General features: G+C 39.4%; 1 protein-coding gene across 1 annotated transcript in view; it reads right to left on the reverse strand.

Annotated features, from left to right (window-relative positions):
• The window catches only part of LOC131365002 (uncharacterized), a 27,935-nt gene extending 17,682 nt beyond the window's left edge, over positions 1 to 10,253 (reverse strand). The window contains exons 1-5 of the mRNA XM_058408554.1: positions 10,215 to 10,253; positions 9,809 to 9,912; positions 9,094 to 9,177; positions 8,629 to 8,973; positions 7,891 to 8,205 (exon numbers count right to left, since the gene is read on the reverse strand). Of these exons, the coding sequence (XP_058264537.1) occupies positions 7,891 to 8,205; positions 8,629 to 8,973; positions 9,094 to 9,139 (706 nt within the window). The 5' untranslated portion in view covers positions 9,140 to 9,177; positions 9,809 to 9,912; positions 10,215 to 10,253. The remainder of the gene's footprint in view (positions 1 to 7,890; positions 8,206 to 8,628; positions 8,974 to 9,093; positions 9,178 to 9,808; positions 9,913 to 10,214) is intronic.
• Between the last annotated feature and the right edge of the window lie 3,108 nt (positions 10,254 to 13,361).

The raw sequence follows: 13,361 nt of genomic DNA on the forward strand, positions 1-13,361 counted from the left end.
CCAACTGTGTCAAAAATAAGGAATTGTGAAAGCAAAATGGCTGAAATAAATTAAAGATGAGGTAGAAACTCTTAATTATATGATAAGTGAAACATTAGGAACACAGCTGATGAAGTTATTAGTAAGATTAGTAAGATGAGGTCAGGTAGAAGTAAGAAAGTTGTCCCATGGTAGAATGAGGAATGTAAAGAAGCAATTACAAAAAGAAATGAAGCATTTAAGATAGTAAGAAGTTATTTTATATTTAATGACTTCATTATAAACATACAGTACAGCTAAGAGAAACTGTTGGAGAGCATTTTGTAATAATATTGATGAGGGCACTGAAATTAATGATGTATAGAGTATGATAAGAAGGATGGGTGGGAAACAAAGAAATAGTAATATTCCTGTTTTAGTATGTAATGACAGACTTGTAATATCTGACAGCGGAAAAGCAGCGTTGCTAGCAGAAACATTTGCTAAAGTGCAAAATAATGAAAACATATCAGTAGAAATGAAGAGGTATAGAGATCAGGAACTGAGCAAGAACCCTCAAATATGAGATGAACATAGACCATCGTGATGGACGTCAGATGCAGATTATTCTATTTGAATTGAAAAAAATTCTTGCAGGAATTAAACAAACCTCCCCAGGTAAAGATGAGATTTGCTATGACATGGTTCAACACCTTTCAAGAAAATCTTTACATATCATTCTGAGTCTCTTTAACAAGGTGTGGGAATCAGGGAAGCTGCCTGCAGACTGAAAGAATGGGGTTAAAATGCCAAAGCCTGGCAAGAATCATTTGCCATCTACTAACAGACCGATTGCATTAACATCAAATCAGTGCAAAGTGATGTCGCTTATGGTCATGAACAGAGTAGTACATGTTATTGAGAAAAGAAACCTTTTTTCTGCATGTCAAAGTGGTTTCTGGAATGGGTGAAACACTACGGATTCTGTGATCTGCTTGGAGAATGAAATAAGAAAGACTCAAGTGAACAAGGAAGTGATAGTTTGGGGTAACCTTGGGGTAACCATGGACAATCAACTGTCCTTTTCCTCCCATGTTGCTAATGTGACATGTTTATGTCGGTTTCTTCTGTACAACATTAGAAGGATTCGACCATTCCTATCCACACAGGCTACTCAAGTGCTTGTTCAGTCTCTGGTCATTTCGAGACTGGACTACTGCAACACTTTATTGGCAGGTCTTCCTCTGAATGCAATTCGTCCACTGAAAATGATCCAAAATGCTGCTGCATGAGTTATTTTCAGGGTAAAAGGTAGGTATTCATCTAGACTCTTTTCTGTTCTGGCACTGATGTGGTGGAATGAACTTCCCCTAGATGTCCGTACAGCTGAGTCTCCACTGTCTTCAGGCAAAGACTGAAGACCTACCTCTTCCTAAAACACTTAAACTAGCTCTTATATTTCTGTTTTTATGTATTGTTATACTGTATGTTAAATTTACATTTTCTTTATTTAAAAAACAACAATAACAACAAAAAATCCCTCAGTTTTTAGGCTGATGGTATCCTAAGTCTGTGACCTATTGAACCAGTGTTAATGTATACACTGATAGAGACTTTAAAGCACTTTTGTACGTCGCTCTGGATAAGAGCGTCTGCCAAATGCCAGAAATGTAAATGAAATGTAACTGTAAATGGAAGGATGTATAACTGGATCATGAAGTTCTTGTTTAAAAGAACTATACAAGTAACAGTAGGATTTGCATTCTCACAGACATATTCTGTAGATAATGGAACGCAGCAAGAAAGTGTTAGCAGTCCAAAGTAGAATGGGGTTTCTGCTTTACAAAAAGCAAAACAAATCCAACAGTAAGTATTAAAATGCACAGACAAAAAAGTGTCAGTGGTCAGATTTCTGGGAATAGATTCAAAATTAACTTTAAGTACATATCCAGAAACTTATAGACAAATGTATAAAATCACTGAATGTACTGTTTGGTAGGAGATGAATGGGGAGCATGCCTCGAGAGTGTATACTGTGCACTGATAAGAGCAGCTATAGTAGTGGCTAGTAGTATGGTGCAGCTAAAACACAACTTTTAAAGGTGGGGTCAGTGCAATCATAAGCACTGAGAATATGTTGTGGAGGAATAAGGTCGAAATGGGTGAAATGCCACTCGAATTTAGGAGGCTAAAGCTAAACATGAGGTACTGGATTAAGCTTAAAGGTCAGCTGGACAATCATCTAGTTAACAAAGTCATGAAGGATAGCTAGGGATATGAGTGTAAAAAAAATAAGACACATAATAAGGGGCACAGACTATGGGCTTATGTAATAAAGATAATGCCCCTCCAGTGGCTTTGTCAGCAATACCTCCCTGCCTCCTCCCTATGCCTTCAGCAGACATTCAGTTACATGATGAAAAACAGTGTGTTGAAAAACTGAAATACTGTGTCCTGTCCTGCGTGTTCTGTCCTGCGTGTCCTGTCCTGCGTGTTCTGTCCTATGTGTCCTGTCCTGTCCTGTGTGTTCTGTCCTGCGTGTCCTGTCCTGTGTGTTCTGTCCTATGTGTCCTGTCCTGTGTGTCCTGTCCTGCGTGTCCTGTCCTGTGTGTCCTGTCCTGTGTGTTCTGTCCTGTGTGTCCTGTCCTGCGTGTCCTGTCCTGTGTGTCCTGTCCTGTGTGTCCTGTCCTGCGTGTCCTGTCCTGTGTGTTCTGTCCTGTGTGTCCTGTCCTGCGTGTTCTGTCCTGCGTGTCCTGTCCTATGTGTCCTGTCCTGTGTGTCCTTTCCTGTGTGTTCTGTCCTGTGTGTCCTGTCCTGCGTGTCCTGTCCTGCGTGTCCTGTCCTGTGTGTTCTGTCCTGCGTGTCCTGTCCTGTGTGTCCTGTCCTATCTGTCCTGTCCTGTGTGTCCTGTCCTGTGTGTCCTGTCCTGCGTGTCCTGTCCTGCGTGTCCTGTCCTGTGTGTTCTGTCCTGTGTGTCCTGTCCTGTGTGTTCTGTCCTGTGTGTCCTGTCCTGCATGTCCTGTCCTGCATGTCCTGTCCTGTGTGTTCTGTCCTGTGTGTCCTGTCCTGCGTGTCCTGTCCTGTGTGTCCTGTCCTGTGTGTCCTGTCCTGTCCTGTGTGTCCTGTCCTGTGTTTTGTGCTTACTTCTTCAGGTTGGTCCACCCCATACTCCATCCTGGGCTTTCCTGAGGATCCAGTTACTACCACCACTAATCAGTAATGGTGACCCTATAAAGCTTGGATGGAAGCCAGTACCAGAAGCTTCACTACTCATTTCGTCTCTGGTGGTTATGTTGTGTGTTGTTCCGTGTTGTGTTTTTGCTTCTGTCAGTCTGGTTCTGATCGTTGCTTGCCTTGACTTTGAGTCTGCCCTGTTTTAGTTTCAGCCGCCTTATTTGTATAAACTCTTTCCCTGTTAATGTAAATATTGCTGCATTGTATATGTATATCTGGTAGTAGGGGTGTGACTGCCATTTTTGTCTCTGTTTTTCTTGGTAAGGGAGGTTAGGGAAGGTAACTATCTTTTTGTTAATTTTTTTCTTTGTGTAGGTTAGTTAGTTAGTTAGTTAGTTAGTTAGTCACTAATCCTGAGTGTTTCTGTTTGTTATTTTGGCCTTGGTCCAGCCTGAAGTCTTCCCCGGTTCACTGTGTTGTATACATCACTACATTATAATATATCCACCTTATTTCACTGCTGTGTTGTGTGTCATTACTCCTACCTCTGGGGCATCATATTCATGTCTGTTCCATCTCCTATATATAAAACCCTGTGCCGTTTCTCACACTGTGCGTCTGAACTCTAGACTGGGTCGTAACACAGAACGAGGAATAGAACATGATGTAGAGTTTAACAGTACATTGATCACACATATTACAGAGTAGTGAAAATATATACAGATAGCTCTAATGATCCAGACACTGGACATACAGCAGCATCAGTTTTCATCTGATCATATTTCTATGTTTTCATCTGAGCTAACAGCAATATATCTAGCACTTCAGTGATTAGAAGGAGTACAGCCGATTAGGTCAGTGATTTGTACTGACTTATTTTCAGTTTAAAGCGGTTTATCATGTGGTAAATTTTCAGCAAGACAAGACTTGGTTGACTAAGCATTGCAAACCCCTTTTAGAACAAGTCAGTATGGAATTAAAGTTAACTTTTTTATGGGTTTCTTCACATAGAGGTTTAATAGGAAATGAGGAGGCAGACCTTCTGGCCAAGCAGGCTTTGAATCATGCACAAACTGACATACATGTACCTTTACATAAAAAGGAAGTAAAAGGGATTATAGCAAAAGAAATAAGAAAGAAGTGGCAGAAGGAGTGGGACACCAGAATTAAAGGAATACATTCAGAAAAATGTTGGTCAGAAAGGAATAAATTCGGCATCAGGAAAGGTGATGTTATAATTTCAAGAATGTGGCAGCCACATTGGACACTGTTACTTAAATAAGAGTCTGTACAGAATAGGGAAACATGAAACTGGGAATTATGATAAATGTGCACAAGAAGAAACAGTAGAACATGTACTCAATAAATAGTTTGTCTCTCCAGGTTCTGCTAGGAAACAGCCCAAAGCAGTGAAGAATTTATCATAAAGTAATAAATTATTTAAAAGAAATAAGATTAAATAAAAGAATTTAGGACACAGTACTATATTTACATTTACATTTCTGTCATTTGGCAGACGCCCTTATCCAGAGTAAATTTATCTCATTTTATAAAGCTGAGCAGTTGAGGGTTAAGGGCCTTGCTCAGGGGCTCAGCAGTGACAGCTTGGTAGACCTGGGATTCAGATTCACAAGCTTCTGATCAGCAGTCCAACACCTCAACCACTAAAGTACCACCTACCATATAAATAGTACTACAGTATTATTATTATTATTATTATTATTATTATTATTATTATTATTATTAATCCTAATAGATAGGACATTATTTACATTTACATCATTTCCTGTTTAGTGTCACCCAAATGAGGATGAGGTTCCATTCTGAGTCTGGTTCCTCTCAAGGTTTTTTTCTCAGATCATCTCAGGGAGTTTTTTCTCACCACCGTCACCTCAGGCTTCTCATTAGGGATAAAATAGTTGAATAATTTAATTTAATATTTTTCCCCCTTTCTCTGTTTCTCTACTTTTATAAAGCTGCTTGTTGGTATTATTATTATTATTATTATTATTATTATTATTATTATTATGCCTCCCATGTTGTTTCTCCAATTCCCTACCATTTTGCGCTCTACACTCCAATCCAGTAGGTGAAAATTTACCCTCTAAGTCGCCAATAAATACACTATATTGCCAAAAGTATTCGCTCACCCATCCAAATAATCAGAATCAGGTGTTCTAATCACTTCCATGGCCACAGGTGTATAAAATCAAGCACCTAGGCATGCAGACTGTTTTTACAAACATTTGTGAAAGAATGGGTCGCTCTCAGGAGCTCAGTGAATTCCAGCGTGGAACTGTGATAGGATGCCACCTGTGCAACAAATCCAGTCGTGAAATTTCCTCGCTCCTAAATATTCCACAGTCAACTGTCAGCTGTATTATAAGAACGTGGAAGTGTTTGGGAACGACAGCAACTCAGCCACGAAGTGGTAGGCCACGTAAACTGACGGAGCGGGGTCAGCAGATGCTGAGGCGCATAGTGCGAAGAGGTCACCAACTTTCTGCAGAGTCAATCGCTACAGACCTCCAAACTTCATGTGGCCTTCAGATTAGCTCAAGAACAGTGCGCAGAGAGCTTCATGGAATGGGTTTCCATGGCCGAGCAGCTGCATCCAAGCCATACATCACCAAGTGCAATGCAAAGCGTCGGATGCAGTGGTGTAAAGCACGCCGCCACTGGACTCTAGAGCAGTGGAGACGCGTTCTCTGGAGTGACCAATCGCGCTTCTCCATCTGGCAATCTGATGGACGAGTCTGGGTTTGGCGGTTGCCAGGAGAACGGTACTTGTCTGACTGCATTGTGCCAAGTGTAAAGTTTGGTGGAGGGGGGATTATGGTGTGGGGTTGTTTTTCAGGAGCTGGGCTTGGCCCCTTAGTTCCAGTGAAAGGAACTCTGAATGCTTCAGCATATCAAGACATTTTGGACAATTCCATGCTCCCAACTTTGTGGGAACAGTTTGGAGCTGGCCCCTTCCTCTTCCAACATGACTGTGCACCAGTGACCAAAGCAAGGTCCATAAAGACATGGATGACAGAGTCTGGTGTGGATGAACTTGACTGGCCTGCACAGAGTCCTGACCTCAACCCCATAGAACACCTTTGGGATGAATTAGAGCGGAGACTGAGAGCCAGGCCTTCTCGTCCAACATCAGTGTGTGACCTCACAAATGCGCTTCTGGAAGAATGGTCAAAAATTCCCATAAACACACTCCTAAACCTTGTGGACAGCCTTCCCAGAAGAGTTGAAGCTGTTATAGCTGCAAAGGGTGGACCGACGTCATATTGAACCCTATGGATTAGGAATGGGATGTCACTTAAGCTCATATGCGAGTCAAGGCAGGTGAGCGAATACTTTTGGCAATATAGTGTACATGAAGAAGAGGTGTGTCTGAGTTCTTGTTCCTTTGCACCAGACCAAGTCTGTTGATCTTCTGTGGTCTGTGTGTTTTGTGTAGAAACACTTTATATTATTTCTCTTTGACCATATTTTCTATTAGAAATTTGCAGTATTTGGACTTGTTTGCCGGTCGGACTGATCCTCAGTGTTTGGATTATTTACTGCCTGTTTGCTTGTTTATGATTGTTGGATTATGTTTTGGAATTCTTTACTCTGTGTGTTCAATAACACTGCTCATGGATTCTGGACATTCTGCTCAGGGTCATCATTACACAGAGAGAGGAATAATGATGAGTTTAGAGATGAATGCTGTCATATAACATCACTGAAAAAGGATTAAAATTTAGCAGAAGTAAGAGCAGCAGTTTGTGGGACACTGTAAGGAATAAGCAAGTGATGTAGTTGATATTTTACCCACTGGAAGTGTTTATAACTGTTAATAACTGATTATTGATGATTTAGTCACTAGTCTGTGTAATGAACAGTCAGATGATGAACTTCTGATCTTTTTAGATCCTGATTCAGCCTCATGAACATTAATGTATTAAATGGAGACCTGCTTCTGATCCTCTGTATGTTCACCACAATCAATAGTCCCATCTCTTCACCTAGCAATTATTTCTCTTCTACTGTGTACCTCTGTGTTCTGTATAACCAACTAATACACACTCCTCTGACAGAGTATTAACATTTACATCTCATTTCTTAAACTCTATTCATCTGTCACTGACTTCAGCTTAACTACATTTATTTACATTAAAAACCATTAAAGTCTGATGACACCATGTAGATAAAGACTGGTTTAAATTCTAAACCATATATCAGGTCTAGTTTGAGATAATTTCCCCCTAAATCCTTTACATCATGTGTGTCTATCTGTGTGAATGTGGGTTAAACTTAGAATAGTTAATCCTGATCCATCAGAATGTGTCTGGATCAACTTCAACACCAACACTAGACAACGTCATTCAGTCCTGATCAGATCATCACTAATAGAGATCAGATTTCTCAGAGTTACAGGGTTAAGAACCATTTCAGTACTTTATCAGCTCACATGGCTCTTAGATGAGGATTGAGTCTTAATTAGTAAGAGGAAGTTGATGAGTGTGAGCTGAAACAGTAGTGAAATGCAGGACAGGAGGTGTGTGTTCTCCTCACTCAGTCTAACACAGCCATGAAAAGCTTTAGAATTATCTGTGGAAACATTAAACTGTGTAGTGCTCTCTCAACCAGGACTGAGAAACACGGACATCTACAGGAAACATGCTGCTCAAGTGAGTGCAGGAACTTTCCAGATATTTTAAACTTTGTGTACTGATATGTGTTGTACTCAGTATCGTCTGAGACTAATCCACTTACCATCAACTGACAGTTTAATCTTCTGGACCAAGACAGGTTCCTGTGTGTCTTTCACTAGCATGGAGCTGCTGTAGTTTCCTGCATCAGTAACACTGACGTTCTTCAACACCAGGGAACAGTTTCCTTTAAGCAGCTCGTCCTCAGGAACGTCCACACGGCCCTCATATCCTTCACCCGGAAATGACTCTTTACCCTTTCTCTCAAACACAGTCTCAGAATCGATGAACCACTCAACATGAGGCGTCTGGATGGACAGATGGCTCCATTCACACGGCAGGACAGCTGTGGAACCCACTCGAGCTGATAACTGAAGGACTGAAGAGACACAGAAAAACCTTTTAGGAAATGATCTGATGTTAGGAACTTTATGTTTTTATTTATTTTATAGAAACTGATTGCTTTGGTTGTCCTGTGAGCTTCATATCTGATCACTTCCTCACATCCACATGAAAGTAAAAACCTCCTGCTCGTGTGTGTAAACTGTTGCTGCAGGATCTCAGACCTGATGGACCTTTAACCTCAACTAGATGACCTCTGAACCTTTCTGACAAGAATAATGTGCCTTTTATTTATGTCTGTATTTGTGTATTTTTCTAACACATCATCTGTTAACTCTGATTAATGTATTGATGCGTCTCTAAAATAGATGTTGTTATTGTTCCTTATTTCCAGCTCTGTTATCTGATATACTGTGACTTCTAGAATTAGTCAATATTTTACACTGAACACTTTACTTACCATCGACTGAGAGTCTAACCCTGGCGATTTCTTTAGCCTCTGTAGGGTTAGTACTGTCCACATGTTCCACTGTAAAGGTTTTGTATAAATGGTCATCAGTGATTCTGACGTTCTTCAACACCAGGGAACAGTTTCCTTTATGTAGTTCATCCAGAGGAATATCCACACGGCCTTCATATCCTGAACCTGAACTCGTACCAGCACTGCTTCTCTCAAACACAGGATCTTTGTTGTTGATCTTCCACTGAATAAGTGATGTTTGGTTGAAGACTTCAGTCAGTTTACATGGCAGGAGGACTGTGGAACCCACTGGAGCTGATACAGTAACCAGAGATTCTGCACTGTCTGTGGGGGGAAACATTACAATATACAGGATTTGTAGCATTTTACAAAACATTTTTATTATATTTTATTTAATGGAAAGACTCTTATATCTTGTTGGTGTTGTAGAACCTGGTCACTCACCCACACAGGCAGTGACCCATAAGATGGAAATATAAAGGAGGGACATGATGACCGTAAGACGCTTGTGGAGTTTTTGTAGATTTTCTGAGACAGAGACACGTTATAAACAAAACAGTACAGCTGACTGATTTCACACACAGCTGTTAACAAAACTGCTTTAACTAATGTTCTTCTGACTGATGATTTATTACTTGGGAACGGACACAACATTTCACATTTCATCCACTAATCATATATTAGATTAAATAAACAGTGAACATTGTTTAACACTGCAGTGTTGTAGTGTAGAATATCTATCTGTTATTATTTATTGAGTAAATCTATCATTTTATCATTAAGGAATTAAGAATGTTTGTGCTGAATCCTCTAAAGCAGTCACACATTCATCTAGCAAAATGTTAGAAATAAATATCAGAGGAGCTTTTAGTGAGTAAAATTAAACACAATCAAATAAAAAAAATAAATAAACAGCACTGTTTTGCAAATAAAGTGAATACAACCATGTTTATTTCTCCATGTACACAATACTCTATGGAAGAACAAGGAAGTCGGCAGCTTTTATAGAAACACGTAAAATTTATCTACTTTAGATAAGAAGAAGCCTTTATTATTGTCACAGGTGGAGTCTATATCAGTCTGAGAAGAAGCATGGACTTTGTTCACAGCTGGAAGGATGTGGTAAAATGGAGGAGGGGGGAGTGTGAGAAGAACAGACCTGGGGTTGTTAGGTCTATGGCTAGGTGAGCCAGCTGGTGATGTAGGTAGCATCCAACATTAGACTGATGGAGCCCACAAGGTGAAGATGATCCAGTGATAGAGCTGGAAGCAGACAAACAATGGGACATATTTATATATATATATATATATATATATATATTATATAATAACTCACAAACAACACACAAAGAATGAGCAAAATATAACATAATACATGTGACAGTCACTCAGTAACACAGTCTAACTCTAAAATAGTAATAAATGGAAGGTATTGATTAAGTCTTAATTAAGTCTTAATCAATATGAATACACAAATATCAATACACAGATACAGAATGAATTAAAGAGATTATATTACGAATAAATGAGAAAAGAGATAGAAGGAAAAGAGGACAAACACTTACCCATGAGAAACAGTCGTCCAAAAATGGGAGATTGTCCATTGAAAGTCCGCTCAGGGGGTGGGGAAAGGGGTGGGGGCTTTGGGGTTTAATATGCTAGAAGAAATGAGGATGAAAATAAGCCAATAATGGGATAATATTAAATAATTCAGAAATAGCCGAAACCTGAACATAATGGAAAACAGACGTGGTGGTGGACATGTTCACTGGAACTGTGACCAGAGGTTGTTTAGAGGGACAGAACTGCACTTTGTTCTATTTTTGTTTTGTGTTTTAATCAGGATTATAAATACCCAGTGTAACAAATGATCAGGGCATGGCCTCTTTCATGTTGCATGGAAAGAGATTATGATATGTATAAAAGAGAAAAGAGATGAGGGGGAAAAGAGGAAAACACTTAGACATGATAAACACATCATCCAAGGGTTTAATATGCTAGAAGAGGTGAGGATGAAAATAAGCCAATAATGGGATAATAATAAATAAGTGGAGTTAAGAAAGCTGAAAATAGAAAATAATGGGAATTCAAAAAGCCGAAACATGATGGGAAATTGTTGAGGAACAAACTTGAAATGTGGGAGGGGCATGCAGGAGAATTTCAGAGCAGATCCGATCATCCTGGGACTTCCTGATGAATTGATCTCGGGTTTTGCAATAAACTCAAAATAACAAAAAATATTTTTGCTTTTCTCATCCACGGCTCCTGTGACTATTACTTGGACAAAATATTTATTGATCTTAAAAAACACAACATCTGCACTTAGAGAAAAGTTTCATCAGTGTGAATAAAGGATCAGCAATTCTCCCTCGGTGTATTTATCCCTAGAACATTAAACTACTGAAAACACAGATTTAGATAAACATAGAAGAATTTAAAGCTCAGCCTTACCTTGGAGATGGAAGAACAGTTCCTGTCATTAATAAGATTTAAATCAAAGTTTAGGAGGTTCTGCTGACCAACGTTGTTGACGGTGTTGTGTTACAACAGCGACTGTCTGCTGAAAGCTTGTACCTTCCCTTTGTTTTCATGGAGGAGGGGAAAACAGTTTTACTGGATTTAGGAGAAAGTTTCCTCTGCAGGTCTGGATATGAAGTATCTCACTCCACCCACAAAACCCACAAAGAATTTATTTTCATGCCAAGAAAAGTTTCACAGACAGTGAGGGGAAGTTGATTTGAAGAAGCCTGGATGACCAGGGCAGTATCTTTCCATTTTAAGATCCTCTGTGTTCCTCAGGTTCTACAGGGGTTTTGTGTTTTCCCTCTAACACACTGCCACAGTCTGTACAATGTCTATAATTACACCAGATCCAGATTCTCATCTACAATAAATCATCACTGCATCTGTAAGGATTTTACAGACATCTGTATGAGCTGTAGAACCTCAATAAAGTTTCTGTAATGTTTTAATAATAATAATAATAATAATAATAATAATAATAATAATAATAATAATAATACATTGTGTGTGCTAGACCTAATCAATTTATCATTAAAAACATCAAGTTCCCTCACAAAAATGATTTTTTTAATGACCTAGTCATATTAGTTGTGTTGATAATTACAAACAAGCAAAATAGACAAGGCTTTACTTTAGCAAAACTTTGTGGTCATGGTACTTTTTATTAGGGGAGGTGGTTTAGTGGTTAGTACGTTCGCGTCACACCTCCAGCGTTCTGGGTTCGAGTCTTTCTCCTGCTCACTGTGTATGTGGAGTTTGCATGTTCTCCCCATGCTTGGTGGGTTTCCTCTGGGTGCTCCAGTTTCCTCCCACATTTCAAAGACATGCTTCTAGGCTGATTAGAGTCTCTAAACTGCCCGTAGTGAGTGTGTGTGCCCTGCAGTGTGTTGGCCCTCCGTCCAGGGTGTATCCTGCCTTGATGTAGCTTTGAAAATAAAATGTTTTCCCATTCCTGCTTGCTGTTTCAGCTTTTTAACAGATTTTTAGGTTCATAATGCACTAAATCTCTGCAGTGTATTTTCTGAATGATATTGTGTACAGTAGATGGAGAAATTGTTTGTAATTTTATGTTGTGAGATTAATCTTAAATTGTCGAACTATTTGTCTGTGCAGCTTTGGACTGGTCTGTATTGGTCAGTTGGCTGATACAGTAACCAGAGATTCTTCACTGTCTGGGGGGGGGGCATTACAATCTACAGGATCTGCAGTATTTTACAGGATGTAATTTTTTTGTGTGCTTAAACCTAATGGATTTATTATTAAAAACATAAAATTCCTTCACAAAAAATTTTTTTAACTACACCAAATGTATTTTTGAAAGTGAAAATGTTTCCTGTTCCTGTTTGCTGTTTCAGCTTTTTAACAGTTCAGTGGCTCCTTTGTTGTATTTTCAGGTTCATAATGCATTAAATCTCTTCAGGGGGTAACAGGTCTGGACTGAAGGCACTGCAAACAAACTCTAGCAAACAAACTCTTTTACTATGGAGCCATAAGGTGCTTTCACAGATGTATAAGTTCCCCATGTCATGTGCACTAATACGTCCCATACAGCCACAGATGCTGGCTGTTGAACTGCATGCTGATGACACACCTGATGGTCCACAGGACAGTTTCCCACTTCACCTCAGTCCATCGTAAATTAGTTCTGGACGAGAAAACGAGGATGAGCTGCAGGTGTTGAAGAAAAAGAAAAAAAAAGTGAACATTGAAAGTATCATCACTGCACCCAATGAGAAGTTTATGAGAATTAATTATGATCATGAGTCTGTCACAGTTGTTGTGAAATGAAAACAAGAAGTAAAACAGAGTAACGGTAACTTAGGTGGCCTTTAATATGTGGAAATTGGAAGGTAGAGAAAACCACAATCTAATTCAAAGAAGTGGAATACACAAAATACTGTACACAGCTCAAGGTTCACAAAATCCCCAGTGTCTTAAGTCTTTTTCAGATGATCCTGACTTGGATGGACCACCTCCTCGAACACATCTGGAGGCTGCTACACAACATCTATAATCACCACCGGTGTATAGCCCACTAGCAACAGCTCCGGACTCTGACGCTGCCATAACAGAAGTGTATATGTTTACAAGAACCCTCTTGTGTACAGTTTTCTTATTTTTGCACATTGCACTGTATAACACATACAGAATGTTTACTGGTTGGTGTTATTTTGTGTATTTTGTGTATC

The sequence above is a fragment of the Hemibagrus wyckioides genome, linkage group LG14 (genome assembly GCF_019097595.1).
Source record: "Hemibagrus wyckioides isolate EC202008001 linkage group LG14, SWU_Hwy_1.0, whole genome shotgun sequence".
Classification (NCBI taxonomy): domain Eukaryota; kingdom Metazoa; phylum Chordata; class Actinopteri; order Siluriformes; family Bagridae; genus Hemibagrus; species Hemibagrus wyckioides.